The sequence below is a fragment of the Oryx dammah genome, unplaced genomic scaffold (assembly GCF_014754425.2).
Source record: "Oryx dammah isolate SB20612 unplaced genomic scaffold, SCBI_Odam_1.1 HiC_scaffold_23, whole genome shotgun sequence".
Taxonomy (NCBI): Eukaryota; Metazoa; Chordata; class Mammalia; order Artiodactyla; family Bovidae; genus Oryx; species Oryx dammah.
The window spans coordinates 9958236-9972448 of NW_024070207.1; the positions used below are offsets into that span (position 1 = coordinate 9958236).

Genomic DNA, 14213 nt, shown 5'->3' on the forward strand with positions numbered 1-14213 from the left:
AGAAAGTAGTTCTCTAAAATACCTGGAGAGTTTTAGTTCATATGGCTTACATGTATATGTTATGTTTAGAACATTAAGATACTGCAAAGACTGCCTCAATTGTCTGGTAGGAAGCTAGCAGAATTAGAAAGAACTGAAAAAAAAAAATCCAAAGATCTCTGGAGGGAGAGAAAGGAGGTACCACACCAGGGATTTTTAAACCAGGAGGTGGGATTTGAGCTAAGCCTTGAAGGATAGGTTGTGTTTGGATATGCTCAGAAAGAAGAACATTCAGCTTATTGAAAACAGAATGAGCACATGCCTTTAGAAAGAAGCTTGCACAGGGCTAAGCCTGAGTGATGACTGGAGTAGAACAAAAAAGACAGTTGAGGGAATAGTTTGCAGGTGGAAAAACAGGATATGGAGGGTATCTCAAAACAATTTACACTTAAGCATTGACTAGATTTGTTTTTACTGTTGTTTTATTTTCAAGTTTTAGAATATTTTCCCCAAGATACTAGCAAAATACAACCTAAAGGGGGAAACTGTCAGTTCCATTACTGTAGGGCAATCTTTTTCCAAATAAACTGCTAAGGAAAGTCTATTTTAAGGCTAATATTCTGACAGTGTCTCATTCAAATTTTACTTAATTAACAAATGCAATTTTTCAGGAAATTTATTTTTGCCACTAATGTATCAGGAGCCTTACTAGCAAATTTGCTTTCATATATTAGCTAACTAGAGGACTGACCAATGTGAAGGAGAATCTGCCTATTATAATCAATTTCACAAACTTTTCTTTAAGTGCAGGTTTATGCACTAGTGCCAATGTCAAATGTTAATACTACTTTGTCAGTAGAACAAGACATGCCTTTTTTAAAAAACTATAGGTAAGATAATTATTGCCATAGATGAAAGGAAGTAAAAGGATAGGCCCCAAATCATGAATATTTAAAAGGCATACCTTATTTCCTTTTGGAATGCTAAGATTTTCCTTTCAGAAAATTACTTCCTTATTTTATATTTGTTCACAACTGATATAACACAGAGTCTTTTACCTGAGTACACTATTCCAATAAACGAAGATAAGAAAAGCAGCCTAACAAACCAGATAGTACAGATAAGGCACAAAAAGGTTAATTTTCATGTCTACTACATCACTGTGGTAATGGAAGAAAAGGGGGTCATTTTGAACCGTGACAAACATGAATTAAAGTCCTTCACTAAGGTGAACACTGGAAAATCTTGCCAGTATTACCTGAGTCAGAAGAGAGTTCTACTATGAAAAGAATGTAAGACATTCTCATTTTCCCGAATTTGTATGCACAGTGCATGGCTATACTTTATAAATGGTAATTATTTTGTTATTTGCTTCCTATGTGTTCAGATTTACATAGGAAAGAAAGTGAATGATCCCAGGAAAACTCTTACCTCAACAAATAACTTTTGCATGCAGTGCCTGTTTATCCTTCAGATATCAGTGTAAGAAAAAGTTTTTCAAGGAAGAGTTTTCCTTTCCCTAACTTAGATTCCTTTGTTATCTGCCCACACAAAACCATGTTACTTCCCTTCTGACCAATTATACATTAATTTGTGTGATTATTTGATTGATATTTGTCTTCACAAATAGACTGTAAGCTCCAGTGGGCCAGAGCCATGTAAATTCAGCTTATGATTGCATCCTCAGCATCTAGCAGAAAGCCTGGAAACAGATAGCTTTTGAATGAATAGATGTTATATGACTGAATTAATTGAGCACTGAGAAACATATCTAATAAGTAGACTGCCATACTGTCAAGAGAAAAAAACTTGTAAAAATATATTTAAAGACAAATGCTGTATGCCCCTGCCAAAAGGAATAAAAAAAAAAAAAACAGTAGCCATGAAAAATGCACAGTGATATTTAACAAAATTTGAACTGGCATTGTCAGAGAATAGAGAATTTAGTTAACTGGACATTTAGGAGAAAATAGGTTTAAACTGAAGATCTCTAAACTTGAGGGTTCTCAAAATGTGGTACCCAGACGAGTATCATCAACATCACTTGTAAACTTTTTAAAAAGTGCAAATTTGTGGACTTCCTACTCCAGACTAACTGAATTAACAACTCTGTGGGTGGGGCCCAGAAACTTGTTTTTATTAGGATCTCCATGAAATTCTGTTTCAGGCTAAAGTTTGAGAACCACAGCTTCAATTCAATCCCTTGTTGAAACCTTCCTATACTGCCCACTATCCTGCTTCCTAAAGTTCACATATAAAATGTAACAGAATCTTTCTTTGACTCTTAAAAATTCTGAAAAGTCTCAGGTATTATTTAAAAAGTACCACTCTTAACTTGGCCTAGAAATGCAAAAGAATGTACACTGACCCCAGGTGATGATATTCTAAATATTCCTTTTTAAATAAAGATATACTTGATTGAAGCTAATTTTCTTGTGGTTTGATTATGTCTCCTATGGGAGAGGGCAGCAACAATTCTGGAAACTCTAGCATGGGTTTCAGTTAGCCTTTAAATTTTATAGCTCATTGATTTGTAATTCATGATACTATAGGCATGAAGCCTAAGAAAAGGATAAGTCAACTAACCATTTAGAAAAACAGTTTCTAGGAATTATGTTTAAAGATAATTGCACTTAGCAAACACTTATATTACACTCATATACTCATTCCAAGTGTGACTTAGAATAGATATTTATTATTCAGTCATTGGGCCCAAATCCATCAGGTAATCTCCTTAGCTTTATCTTTAATTTATAAGCAAATGTATTAGCTACGTAAAGTTAAAAGCAGCAAATTTCTATTTGAAAAGAAATATGTTAGATATTTCCAGTATTCATTTGAGTCTTCTCACATCTTACCGCTGAACCCCTTGCCAGTCACTTAATTTATTTTTCCATATTTTATCACTCCCATTTCCAGAAATTAGAGGACATTTTTTTTCATACTACTTTGAGCAGTTGCATACTTAAGTTCTTCTGTAGGTGCACAAAAATGACATCTCATTTATGAAAGTATATGTTCTGAAGTGAGACTTAGTCTTATGCAATAAGATCAAGGTAACTAAATACACACCCAAAGTTGATGCCTCTGGCCAGGGGGACTCAGCTTGAAAAATGCACCGTAGAAGGACACAATGTTCTTGTGGAAAGAGTACTTCTTCAAAAGGTTGAGTTCAGTCCTGAGATCCTCTTCTTCATCCTATAGAATAAGGATAGTAAAATTCCTAAGCTATGCCACTCAATGACTATGGTATCCTAAGCTATAGTAGATCAAAGAAGGAGAATCGTATGGCAACCCTTTATACCCTACAACAATGTATTATAATAAAATCTCAACTAGAATTCTCAGAATGGAGATGTAGGTTAACTGGGAATTTGGGAGAAAATAAAGGTCAATTGAGTATCTTTTAATTCAATGGTTCTTAAAGTATGATCCTTGGACCAGCAGTGACCACTGTATGAAGTTTGCAGTAAATGGAATCACCCAATTAAACTGAAAAATTCAATGGTTTTAGTATATTAATAAAATTATTCAACCATAAGAACATTTTTGTCAACCCAAAAGGAAATCCCATACTCTTTAGCTATCACCCCCAAATTCTGCCACCACATCCCAGCTTCAAGCAACCACAAATATTTTTTCTATCTCTATAGATTTATCTATCCTTAACATTTTATGTAAATGAAAATAATATAGTATATAAACTTTTATGACTAGTTTGTTTCCCCCCCAGGGTTCATCCATGTTGTAATATATATCAGTATTTCATTCTTTTTTATTTACCATTCATCAACTGAAAGGGTTATTTCTACCTTTTATCTAGTATGAATAATGCTGCTATGTACATTCATTTCAACTTTAGAGTAGATATATATTTTCATTTCCCTTTGGTATATACCTGGGAGTAAAATTGTTGGGTCAAATGGTAATGCTATATTTAACATTTTGATGAAATGTCAAACTGTTTTCTATCGTGGCTATACCATTTTACATTCCCAAATGAATGATGGTTCTCATTTCTCTATGCCTTCACCTCACACTCATTATTTTCTTTTTAATTATTATAACATCATAGTGGGTGTAAAGTAATTATCTCCTTGTAGTTTTGATTTGCAATTCCCTTAAGACTGATGCAGTTAAGGACCTTTTCATTGGCTTACTAGACATTTTATGATCATCAGAGGCATGTCTAATAAAATATCTTTGCCCCTATTTTTAAGTTTGGTCACTTGTCTTTTTATTACAGAATTGTAAGATTTATTTATATATTCTATATATAAGTACTTTATAAGATATATGATTTGCAATTATTTTCCCCCATTCTGTGGGCAGTCATTTTACTTTCATGATAGTGTCTTTTGAGGCACAAAATTTTAAATTTTGATGAAGTCCAATTTATTGATTTCTTGTTTTGTTGTTTGTACTTTTGGTATCATACCTAAGGATCTCTTGTCAAATCCAAGGTCACCAAATCAACTCCAATCTTTTCTTCCAAACATTTTATAGTTTTAGCTCTTCCATTTAGGTTTTTAATCCATTTTGAGTTAATTTTCATAGAAAGCAGGGGACCAATTTCATTCTTTTACCTGTGGATATCTAGTTACCTCTGCAATATTTGTTGAAAAGTCAAGTCTTTCCCTATAAATCGTGTTTTCATTCATGTTGAAAATTAGTTGACCACAGATATATGGAAATAATTCTATTTCACTGATCTATATTGAAAAAGCAAGAGAGTTCCAGAAAAACATCTATTTCTGCTTTATTGACTATGCCAAAGCCTTTGACTATGTGGATTACAATAAACTGTGGAAAATTCTGAAAGAGATGGGAATACCAGACCTCCTGACCTGCCTCTTAAGAAACCTGTATGCAGGTCAGGAAGCAACAGTTAGAACTGGACATGGAACAACAGACTGGTTCCAAATAGGAAAAGGAGTACATTAAGGCTGTATATTGTCATCCTGCTTATTTAACTTATATGCAGAGTACATCATGAGAAACACTGGGCTGGAAGAAGCACAGGCTGGAGTCAAGACTGCCAGGAGAAATATCAATAACCTCAGATATACAGATGACACCACCCTTATGGCAGAAAGTGAAGAAGAACTAAAGAGCCTCTTGATGAAAGTGCAAGAGGAGAGTGAAAAAGTTGGCTTAAAGCTCAACATTCATAAAACTAAGATCATGGCATCTGGTCCCATCACTTGATGGCAAATAGATGGAGAAACAGTGGAAACAGTGGCTGACTTTATTTGGGGGGGGCTCCAAAATCATTGTAGATGGTGATTGCAACCATGAAATTAAAAGATGCTTACTCCTTGGAAGGAAAGTTATGACCAACCTAGACAGCATATTAAAAAGCAGAGACTCAACAAAAGTCTGTCTAGTCAAGGCTATAGCTTTTCCAGTAGTCACATACGGATGTGAGAATTGGACTATAAAGAAAGCTGAGTGCCAAAGAATTGATGCTTTTGAACTGTGGTGTTGGAGAAGACTCTTGAGAGTCCCTTGGACTGCAAGGAGATCCAACCAGTCCATCCTAAAGGAGATCAGTCCTGAGTGTTCATTGGAAGGACTGATGTTGAAGCTGAACCTCCAATACTTTGGCCACCTGATGTGAAGAGCTGACTCATTTGAAAAGTTCCTGATGCTGGGATTGAGAGTAGGAGAAGGGGACGACAGAGGATTAGATGATTGGATGGCATCACTGACTCAATGGACATCAGTTTGGGTAGACTCCCAGAATTGGTGATGGACAGGGAGGCCTGGTGTGCTGCAGTTTATGGGGTTGCAAAGAGTCAGACACAACTGAGCGACTGAACTGAACTGATCTATATGCCTATCCTTATGCTTGTACCACGTTGCCTTAATTGAATTCTAAATTTTCTAGTTTGATTTGTCCTATAATTTTTAAAGATATGCTTAAATTCATTATTTTCCTAATCACTACAGTGGTAAATATGTTATAAAGCTATCTATCAATCCAGTGGTCTGAATTCCTAGCAGCTATAAATTTCATTTCATTGTAAATAAAAAAAAAAGCTCTCCTACAGCATCTATAAAAATTCAATTTATATAACCTTTTCAGGAATACTCTCACTGTACAGAGTGAGATATATTTGCAGTATGTGAAGAAAAGAAGACTTTTAAAGATAAAGTTAAACTCCTGTTCTGAAATCCAGTGAAAAAGGATACCTTTGACTTATTCTGGGCAATGAATTAGAACAGGGCCCGCTGGCATTAAAAATAATTAATGGGTGAACCTCTAACTATCTCTAGTTATCCCCAGCATTTCCCTCAATTAACTTGACTTGACAATCTTGAGGTAGTGGAAAATACATCTGTAGAACATTTTTTAGCATTTCCCTAGGATTTTTCCAGGGGATTTATTCATAAACATTCAACAACTATAAAACAAATCTAGACACCTGAATGTCTTTGGAGGAGGGGATGGAGCCTTATTTCTCCAGTTGGAAACCCCAACAACAGGATTTGCATTTATTGTGTAATAAAAGCATGAACAATTAAAACAATCACCTGTAGCATGAGAATTATATATCAGTTCAGGTTCCAGTTTCACCCTAGCCGCCCAAGGAAGCTTGGTTGATAAGTTGCCTTCACATTCCCTTAACCTGTTTAGCTAAAGGCTGATCCTCATGGCTTTCATTCTTGCCATATAGGACCCTTAAACTTTCTGCTTCCCTTGTGATGTTGTTATTCTTTGAAATGATAACAATATTTGCCATCATATAGAAATAAACCTTAGAAACTAGCAATTCTAAATGTAGAGGGGTACTCTCAGTTTCTAGCAAGGCACCACGGTTCTGCTGAGAGAAATATGAACTCATAAAGCCTGCAATAAACAAGAATGAGATGGTAATGCGAGGATAAGAACACAAAGAACAGATTAAAGAGAAGCACAGGCCAGATTGAGTCCTTCAACTTGATAGGTAGTTTGATATCAAAGAACTTCCTTTTCTTCCTGAGTTAGAAACCTCATGTCCTCAAGCAGGAAGAGAACAGCTGGGCTCCTGGCAACTATGTAGTTGTATTTAACTATACTTTTATTCTTGTCATAGGGAAAGTCGCTCAGTCGTGTCCAACTCTTTGCGACCCCATGGACTGTAGCCTACCAGGCTTCTCAGTCCATGGGATTTTCCAGGCAAGAGTACTGGAGTGGGTTGCCATTTCCTTCTCCAGGGGATCTTCCCGACCCAGGGATCGAACCCGGGTCTCCCACATTGTAGGCAGATGCTTTACCCACTGAGTCACCAGGGAAGCCTTATTCTGGTGCCATCTTACCTATGAGAAACCTGATGACTAGAGAGGTAAAACCATTTTTCCAAGTACTTCTTAGCTATTTAGCAGTAGACTTGGCATTGGAACTCATGTTTCTTGACTTCCACACTACTGCTATTTTTGTAAACCCCTGATTAATGAGATGTGTGTGCAAGTCACAAACTTCTTACCCCAAAGGATTCAGGATGATTTAGAGATGCTAACTGGCCGATCAATTATTTTTCTTACTAAAATATATAATCAGAGAACTCAAAGCTCCCAACTAGAAAAAACTTCTAAGAGTGGGTCTCCCACATAAATGTAAACTCCCCCAAAACCAATAAACCAAGATCAGATATGTTTGGAAAGCATTAGTATGTTTGCCATTCTCAATTAACAGGAAGTTGAGCTTGTGAGAAACACATAAGTACATTATATCCATCAGGCCAAGTGGGTAATTTAAAACTCTCACATATATCCCGGTAATATGATGCTATAGCATTTCCTGGCTCAAGGCCAGTTGATCCCAGAGTGGCCTGAATATCCTGCTTTTTGTCAAGAAGAGGCAGCTCAGGATGCCAAAACTTGCATTGCAATTTCACCCAATTCTAAAATCTAAGTGCTTTTCCCTATATAGAAAGACTTCAGAGAGAGTTTGGAGATGATATTCAAATGAATTAACAGAAATATTTGATAAAACCAGAATTACTGAAACAATTATAATTTTCATACCTTACCTTTCACAGCTTCTTGATTAATATAAGCATTACCTCTTATGTTTAGATATGCTTTGTCTCCCAAGAAACACTGTAAACAAAACAGGAGCCCAGTACTTTTAAACTAATCATGAAACTGTTTACCGATATCTTCTTAATATAACTAGAAAGTTCTTCTGGATGTGATTATTAATGGAAAAGCTTATTTTTAAATAAGTCTGGAAGCATATTTATTAAGATACAAAAGGTTGAAAATATTTGAATACTAGATAGCCAACTGCAGGGGAGAAAATCAAGAAAAAAATATCAGTTATATTGTTAGAGCAAAATTCTATATTTAGGCCCCCAGAGTATTTTGGTAGATCACTAACATCTAGATTATCAACATCTACTGAAAAAGAATTTCCTTTGCCAGAGCTTATTCTAGAGCCAGCAAATTATCAGAGTAATAGAGACTGCTTTGCAAGGCAGTTAAAAAGTTTCAGGTAGAAATTACCTTCCCACTCCTTCATGTATTCAAGTACTATGCCTGATGTCTGAACACTCAGGCTGGGCAGCCTGTTGGTTTGCTGTCTATGACTGTTCTCTCACACACGAAAAGAGTAGTCTTCATTGGGCTCATACATGATGACAATGTCTCTAAAAATCTCAATGGGGAAAAGCTAGTCAGTCTAGAATATCATGTAAAAGGTATGAAAAGAACCTTGCCGAGGCCAATTTTAGACTTCCCTGGTGGCTCAGTCGGTAAGGACTCTGCCTGTAATGTGGGAGACCTGGGTTTGACCCCCTGGTCAGGAAGAACCCCTGGAGAATGGCATGGCAACCCACTCCAGTGTTCTTGTCTGAAGAATCTCATGGACAGAGGAACCTGGCAGGCTACAGTCCATAGGGTTGCAAAGAGTCGGACACGATGAGTGACTAAGCACATAAGGCCAATTTTAGACAAAATTCACTCTTGTTCCCATCATCTCTTTTGTTATTATTCAGCTAGTGGGCTATATCTGCTGTGAATTTACTTAGTCCTTCATCTGCAGTCAACACTTACCTGTTCAGGGTACCATTTCTTCTAGGCCCTACTTTCCGAAAGATGCTAGTGTTCAAATATGGTGAATGAATCTATGTCAGTACATTAAAAACAAATATCACTTTTAGGCAAGAAGAGTTTAGTGGTGGCCTTCTACAGATAATGATACAATACAAAGGGATTAGTCTAAAGTTGAAAATTAAATGAAAGATGGCTTGGACGCTAATGAAGACTTTCAGTACTCACACTGTATCTCCAGCCGACAGACTTTTGATATTTATTCACTCTCACTCGCCTTCCTATTTCAGGTAAAGGGGTCTGCAAAGCCAAGAACAAAACTTTATTAAATGCATTGGTACACTCTGAAAATGATTTATTCTTGAGTACTTTGTGCTTAAGTACTAAATGAAAGAGTAACATAATTCCTCTCTCAATTTACACTAATAGTTTTAATAAGAAAATCAGATTCTTATATATATAGAAACTTGGCAAAAAAATTCATAGTAACAGATTTAACTGCCATTTATGGAATATTACAATTTGATGATTGTAAAGTGCTATTTCCTCTAACAAACAAGGTAAATGACACTATCTATGGGCTGAACATAATTTTTAACTGTTTCAAGTCAGAGTATCTAAAACGTACATTAAATGTGGGTCAAAGTCTTTTAAGTTGAAGAAAAGGGAAAACGTATTTTAGAGAGTCTCACTCAAAGAGTACCAAGCTGATTATTTGGAAGTCATGGTTTACAGGGTAAAATAAATCCACAACACCTCAAAATTCATTTGACATTTACTGATGAAACAAAAAACATGCAACTCTTTAAACAGTTTCAGCAATTCACTTCCTGCACAAATTGGAAAAGAACAGTTTATGGCATTGATAACAATTCAGTGACTATGTACACTTTTTCAAATATGATATTTTAGAATTTTCTTTTAGGTTATAGTGAAGTGAAAATCTCTTGACCTTTGTTATGCTCGTGCTAATATTATCCTGAGAAAGTGAGGTACTCATGCTAAAGAAAGACGACAGAAATCAGGGCTTAGCATAATCTATGACAATATATTATGACCCATGACACAGCTTTATGAATGTTAGTCAGAACACTGCCAATTAGACTCTCTCTTGTGCATCTGTTAAAAAATACATGAAAAAAAAGTGCATCTCAGACAAGTTCTTTTCCTTCTACCTGTCACTGAAAACCTAATGGCCTGAGTTTTCAAAAGGAATTGTTGGGGAGGGAAAGAAATATGATAAAACACAGAGGAGTAACACAATATTAGAGGAAATTTACTGTTTACTATGCCTGGAAATAGATAATCAACTAGAAATAGACAGGAATATGGATTTTTTCATTTTGGTAAAATACAAGAATATATAGGACTTTTGCTGTGATTATAATTTTTATGTGTAAATGTAATAAATCCATAAAAATAATATACTAGTGATAGAAAATATAAAATTATAAATATAATAAATGCAAATTAAGATAATTATATATAACAGTGATGCAAAAAACAAATACAATATTTTCTGAGCTGTTTATCCCGAGACCACAATCTACTAAGCAGCAGAATACAGACAGGGTGTAATATTACCTTACGAGCATTCATCACTTTCACAGCTGTAAATGCACCAGTCTTTTCATGGAGTCCCTGAAACATAAGATAGTAATAAACATTTAATGCTGGCTATATAATCCAGCAATCAAGGAGCAAAGTAAAAAAATATTAAAATTAAATAAAATTAAACACTGTAGTCTATTATGAAATATAAAGTATTACAGAGAGATGAACTGTAATGTATTATATAAACCAAAGCATCCCAATGAAAAGTAAAAATTTCAGACTGGAGATAGGGAAAAAGGAAATGTTTTATTGAACTTTTCCAACTGATTATGTGGTACTATGCAGACAGATATTTCTATCGAACTTCTCTTCATATACTAAAAAAAGTTTTTTCCATAATTATCACAGATAAGAGTGACACATAATTAATTCAATGGCCTGTACACCATTTAGTGTGTCTCAATCATATGAACCATAGATATTTAGGAACAGAAGTTCTGAAAGATTCTTTATTGAAAACCCTCTGAGTTCTAAGAACTTGTATTTATACAAAATGCAAGTAACAAGTTACAGATTTATAATTTTCAAAAATGAGCATAGAGGTTGGGAATAAGACTTCTTATTTTGTAACTAATGCCTTTTAAAGTATTTCAAGCTGAAGTCATAGAGAAAAATCAGTCTGATATTGATATGAGTAAGGCTTGAACTTGAAACAGATTTTTTTTTTCCCTAGGAGACTGCATCCTTTGGCTGGACTGGGTTAGACAATATTTCCCCACAATTGAGGTTCACCCATAACTTCAGATTGTGACTTTTCTCAAAAACAGGGTCTTTGCAGATGTAATCAAGTTAAATGAGGTTGTATTAGATTATCATGGTCAATGACTGGTATGTTTACATACCAGTATGTTTCTGGACATGCAGAGAAACAAAAGATGGCCATATGAAGACAGGAAGAAAGTGGGGTGATGCAGCTACAAGCCAAAGGATGCCAAGGATTGCTGGCAACCACTAGAAGCTAGGAAGAAGGAAGGAAGTATTTTTCCCTAGAGCCTTTAGAGGGAGAATGGCTCTGCAGACTTATAGCCTTGAGAACTATGAGAGAATAAAATTCTGATGTTTAAATCCACCTAATTTGTGGATTTGTTACTGCAAATGTAGTAAAATAATATGGGGGCAAAACAAAGAACTGTCAGTAGTCACAGATCTCAGGTGAAATACAGCCACATTTTTAAATGTATTAGAATGATCAGATGAGGGGGTGGTGGTGTTTCTGGACAGTATTTTTAATATCTTAAGTTAACGTGCCAAGTGAGTAGCTATGCAAGAGATCAAGATTCCTTGAATTCAGGATAGTGATCCTTAAATATATTGCTTGTCTGTTGTCACACCTCTCTTATAAAAATATGTGCTTTGAAGTATATGAAAACAAAGTAGAAGTTTTCATATACTTTCGATGATTCCTACGAGTTTTCTCATCAAAATAAAGCCAACTGATCAAAGAAGCTTGAAAGAAAAAAAGTCCACTCTACCATCAATGTTACATGAGTGTCAAAACTGGTTTTTCCATGATATGATCGATGGGATTTAATCCTGTACATTCAAGATTACTTCAGTCCTGTTGAACAAGCCACTGTTTGTAAATGAAGCCATGTGTCACCAATAGATCAGTAGGCTTTCAAAGAAATAAAGTAACTCTAGGAACACCAGCACTTTGAGTTGAACTAGGCATTAAGCAGCTATACTGGTTAAATGGTTGAAGCACTGATGTGAAGTGGCATGGATTGTTGGTTTCAGTTTATGGAGTCAGGCCTGTGAGTCGGGTCAAGGTGGTTTTTGTTCAACTGTGTTCTCAAAAAAAAAATGCTGAAGTTCTAACTATTGGTTTCTCTGAATGTGACCTTTTTTTTTTGGAAACAGGGCCTTTGCAGATATAAAAAACTTAAGATAGTGTCATACTGAATTAGGGATGGCCCTAAAACCAGTAACTAGTAACAAGGGGAAATTTTGGACACAGATATCCAGGGAGAATGCCATATGATGACAGAGGCAGAGATTTGACTGGTGTGTCTACAAGGATTGTTGGCAATCACCCAAAGCTAGATGAGGCAAGGAGTCTTCCTTCCTAGTCCCTCCAGAGGGAGAATGGCCCTATAGACACTTTGATTTTGGAATTCTAGCCTCTAGAATTGTAAGGGAATAAATTCTCTTTCTTTTAAGCCATCAAGTTTGTGGTTAATTTGTTATAGCAGACCTTGAAAACTAGTATACAAGGCTAGCCTGATGGAAACTAAGCAAGGGAATGAGGCTGGACTTGGGATAGTGTTCAGAAATTAATAGTCAAAGTATAAGGAAATATCTAAGATCAGTGGAGCATGACAGCTACCAAAGACTAGAATTTTTAAAGGAAATGAAAATGTTGTAGGTTATTGATTAATCAGAGAAAAGTAATTAATATTTTAGATATTAATGCCTTATCAGATAGATGATTTGCAAATATTTCTCCCATTCTGTAGGTTGCCTTTTCATTGTGCTGATGGTTTCTTTTGCTATGCAGAAAGTTTTTTGCTTGATGTAGTCCCACTTAATTATTTTTGCTTTTGTTGCTTGTGCTTTTGGTGTCATATCCAAAAAATCCTTTTGAAGACCAACATCAAGAAGTTTTTCCCACTATGTTCTCTTCTCAGGAGCTTTACAACTTCAGGTTAAGTCTTTAATTCATTTTGTGTTAACTTTCGAAGTAGGGTAAGATAAGGGTCCGATTTTAATCTCTTGCATGTTGGAAATTTAAATATGTTGGAAACTTCCACATTAATTTATAGATCTGGGAGAAAATATATATTAAAACTTTTATCTATGTAGCCCTTATCATGACATAGAAAGTAATGTTTTTCTAATTATTCACATAAACACTTTCTAGTCAAAGTTTACTCACATCTGTATGTACAAATATAACATGCTGGAAACTGGTTCTCACACAGCCTTTAGAGGAGTTAAAATGTTTACCCCTTGAATCTAAGAGGTTTTGTGAGACAAACTACTATCCTGTGCAACACAAATACTTGGCATGTTAGACAGGGAATCCTGGCATGTGGCAAGATCTACAGTGAGTAAACCACAAAATTTTTAAACATGTGGAATGCACAGCCATCATATTCATGACATATATTAGTGAGATAACGTCTTTAAAAGGTGCCACTGATTGCCATAGAACAGAGAAAATCAACTTGGCTCCATCTTTATTATCTGGGTTTTATTCTCTCAACTGAAAACTACAACTTTTTTTCTGATGAGACAAGGTATTCTAATGTGGAGTCTTAAAAAAACATGCTCACTATGTCTATAGAGGAATTAAACCCCAGATTGTGGAACCAAGCACAGAGTTAACATGCCTAACCATTATGCAAGTTTTTGTAGATATCTAGAATGTCCAGGCAATAAATGGAAAATTGCTGCCTGTTAACTTAGTGTATCAGAGACTACTTTCTGTATCTTGACTTTTAAAATATTTTTTATTTTAAATAGTAATTTCAGACTTAGAGAAAAGTTTTAAAGATAGTACAGAGTGTTTCTCTATAACCTTTACACTGTTTCTTTTAAATGTTAACATCTCAATGACCATGGCACAACTGTCAAAACTAAGA

The 14213-nt window shown here is 35.3% G+C and overlaps 1 protein-coding gene across 2 annotated transcripts in view; it reads right to left on the minus strand.

The window, feature by feature from the left end:
- NRK (Nik related kinase) overlaps positions 1–14213 on the minus strand; it is a 125930-nt gene that overhangs the window by 59561 nt on the left and 52156 nt on the right. For both annotated transcript variants that reach the window (XM_040264978.1, XM_040264977.1), the window contains exons 3-5: positions 10600–10656; positions 9244–9315; positions 3052–3177 (exon numbers count right to left, since the gene is read on the minus strand). In XM_040264978.1, coding sequence (XP_040120912.1) covers positions 3052–3177; positions 9244–9315; positions 10600–10656 — 255 coding nt within the window. The remainder of the gene's footprint in view (positions 1–3051; positions 3178–9243; positions 9316–10599; positions 10657–14213) is intronic.